At 53.6% G+C, this 3,130-nt stretch overlaps 1 protein-coding gene across 1 annotated transcript in view; it reads right to left on the bottom strand.

Moving 5' to 3' along the window:
* Positions 1-1,856, bottom strand: part of LOC119112971 (uncharacterized) — a 28,483-nt gene extending 26,627 nt beyond the window's left edge. Inside the window, exon 1 of the mRNA XM_037237275.1 lies at positions 1,833-1,856. Within this exon, the coding sequence (XP_037093170.1) occupies positions 1,833-1,856 (24 nt within the window). The remainder of the gene's footprint in view (positions 1-1,832) is intronic.
* Between the last annotated feature and the right edge of the window lie 1,274 nt (positions 1,857-3,130).

Here is a 3,130-nt window from a genome sequence, read left to right as displayed (position 1 = left end):
GGCCCGTGCGGGCCGCCGCTGAAGGGCGGCATCGGCGAGAAGGCCGGTGCTCCGCTCTGCGCGCCGCCCGCGCCCGGCGCGCCGGCCAGGCCGTTGAAGTGCGGATGGAGGCCGGGCGGCGGCGCCACCGGCGGGCCGGCCGGAGCCGCGTACGGCGCCGGCGACGGCACGAACGGCGCCGGCGGGCCGGGCGGACCGGGCCCGGCCGGCGGCGTGAAACTGTGCTGCGAGTGAGGCGTGCCGGGCCCGGCCAGGCCGAACGGCGGCCCGGCCGGCGCGCCGGCGTCCGGCGCCAGCGGGCCCTTCCAGGCCGGCGCCGGCTCCGAGTCCAGCACCGGGAACACTGTCAGCGCAGCCACCGCGGACCACCGGCACGAGCCTGCCGACCGGAACGCCGTTAGTGTGAGACAGCCGGCCAGGCGGTTGAGGGGCAGATCATCACAGCCACGGCCGACCACCAGGACGTCCCGGCCACCAGCGCGAGCCTGCTGACCAGGACACCGGCAGTGTGAGGCAGCCGGTCAGGAAGCTCAGAGCAGGTCACCACAGCCACGGCCGACCACCAGCGCGAGCCTGCTGACCAGGACACCGGCAGTGTGAGGCAGCCGGCCAGGCGGTTCAGGGGCAGGTCACCACAGACACGGCCGAAGACCAGGACGTCCCGGTCAACAGCGCGAGCGTGCTGACCGGGACGCAGTCAGTGTGGGGCAGCCGGCCAGGTGGCTGACAAAATAACGGCCAGCAAGCATTTCATTAGCATCATGCTATCAGGGGCGCAGCCAGAGCTTTGGTAGGAGGGGCACAAGGTTGACAAAGGACCCCCTGATAGTAAAAGCCCCCCAAATCGCTGAGTATGACTAGTTTGCTGTCGTGGACATGTTTTATAATATATATATATATATATATATATATATGACAAAAAATATATTTTATGCATTTTTATACCTTCTGCAACTGGAATATAGGCCAGACGCTATCACGAGATCAATTCTGCCGTAAGTTTTTAGTAAATGAATTGACAAAATCATGCGTTAAATACCTGCATGACATTAATCGCCGACGCTCTTCGTTTTACAATAGCCCTGTGGACTCCTTTTAGACCGACAGAACTCAGAAAATTTTCAGAATTTGTATTTGGTCGTTCAGAAATAGCAAGATTCCGCAAATTTAGATTGTAGGTCAAATCGGGTCAACAGTTGGTACTAACATGGCCAGGGTACGTTGGTCTGAATATCTTCAACATTCAGTCAGAACTGATAAGTGGTACAAGTTATGTAACGTAGTTTTAAGCATGCACGCTCGCATATCTTGAAACATAAAACTCGACGCCAGGCGTTGCAGTCTCGCGAGGCCTCTTGGCGTTGGTTTTGCGGCCAACACTTGGCCGTGGCCAGCAGGTGGACGAAGAAAGTGAGGCATCTGAAAGAAGTACCTTTGAATGCTTTTGGACACTACATTGTAGTTTTAGAGACATTCCAGGGTATACATCACCCGTGTGGTTCTTAGGTTGGTGACAATAACGTATTGGTATACAGTACCGCGGAGTGGTGCTGGAACCTGGTTGTGGAGCTGTAAGAGTAAAGGTAAAATTTCTGCCGTATTGCTGTAACTATTAATCTGTACAAAGAACATCCTCAGTGATAAAAAGGATTTGCCGAGAGCAATCCTTGGACTGTACGAATCATGGGCGAAGGAACAGGGGAGCCAGAGGGGCCATGGCCCCACTTTTCAAGGTGGGGGGGGGGGGGCAGTAGTGTTAACTGTCCCCCCCCCCATTTATCAGATTAAGGTTGTGTTTAGCTTAAGTTTGCACCAGATTTAAACTTACATACCGATTTGCCCAGTTCACCAGCCATCTTCCCCAAGATGCGTCATCTTTTTCGTTCGCTCATTAACCATCGCTCAATGTCACAGCCGCAGCCGGCGCCACGCGGCTCATGGAGACTGCAATGCCGGGCGTTCAGGCTGTTGTTGCTGTGACTTGAGTGCGCGTATGTTCAAAACCACATTACATAGTTTTTTGTCAGTAGCCACTTCTGACTGAATCTTGAACATGTTAAGACGAACATGGATAAGCCATGTTACTCCAAGCTTAGGACCCCATTTCATCTACAATATACGTTCAGGGATTCCTCAATGTCTCTGAAGAAAACAAACAAGCACGGATCTAAAGCTTGTGTGGCAATTATTGGACCACCTTTGGCGATCAGGGATGTTGTTGCGTCAATGAGAATTCTTGTGCTGATCCGGGGCCAACTGCGCGGTTAAGGCCCCCATGTCAGGGAGGGTAGCGATGTGATATGATATATCCTCCCAATGGCCTCCGGATCGACCAGGAGATCCCGCCCCGTGCCGCTAGAATGACACCCAGAAGACGCTTTGCGATGGAACGGAGTGGCCCTTCAGCTCTTGACCGGAGCCGGCAATGTGCCTTTGATGCTCTTCTCAAGGGGCCCCTTGCCCGGAAGGAAAAAAGGGGCCTCATTATTGTTGAGTGGAGTGGAGGTCTCATTATTGTAGTATGAAGTATGAAGTGTGAAGTCTCATCATTATTGTATCTCACAGAGTAGGTCAAAATGGATTAAAAAACAAACAAGGTCATCCCATGTTTGCCCAAGAACCATTCATGTTTTCAGAACAGATTAATGAAAAAGCGCATCAAAAGGTTTGAACATGCCCGCCCGCAACCCCGAGAGCAGGGGCAACGATGGTATGGGTTGCAGGTTCCGTAAACGGAACGGCGTCGGCCACTACAAGCGCCTACAGACGGCTGGCGCCGTGTTAACTGTCTTATGGACAGATTAGTTGTTAAGGAAACATGAAAAGTAGAGAATCTACCTTTACCCTTCCAGTTCCACCACCAGATTCCAGCACCACTTCGCGGTGCTTTAAGGGCCAATCTGCTCTGATCATCAGTCTAAAAATCGTACACGTGGAAATGCGCCCAGACTGCCCCGTAGATGTAAGATTTGATGTCCTGAAGCGTTCAAAAGTACTTCCTCCCGAAGCGCCATCATTTACGTCCACCCGTTGGCCACGGCTCAGCATTAACTGTTGAACCGACGCTGCGCGGCCTTTTGAGACTGCGGCGCCTGGCGTCGAGGTTTTAAACTAAGATTTGCGAGTGCGC

The sequence above is a fragment of the Pollicipes pollicipes genome, unplaced genomic scaffold (assembly GCF_011947565.3).
Source record: "Pollicipes pollicipes isolate AB1234 unplaced genomic scaffold, Ppol_2.1 Scaffold_7261;HRSCAF=8764_pilon_pilon_pilon, whole genome shotgun sequence".
Lineage (NCBI taxonomy): Eukaryota > Metazoa > Arthropoda > Thecostraca > Pollicipedomorpha > Pollicipedidae > Pollicipes > Pollicipes pollicipes.
The sequence above is the reverse complement of the archived record's forward strand: the minus strand, read 5'-3'. Positions and strand labels throughout refer to the sequence as shown.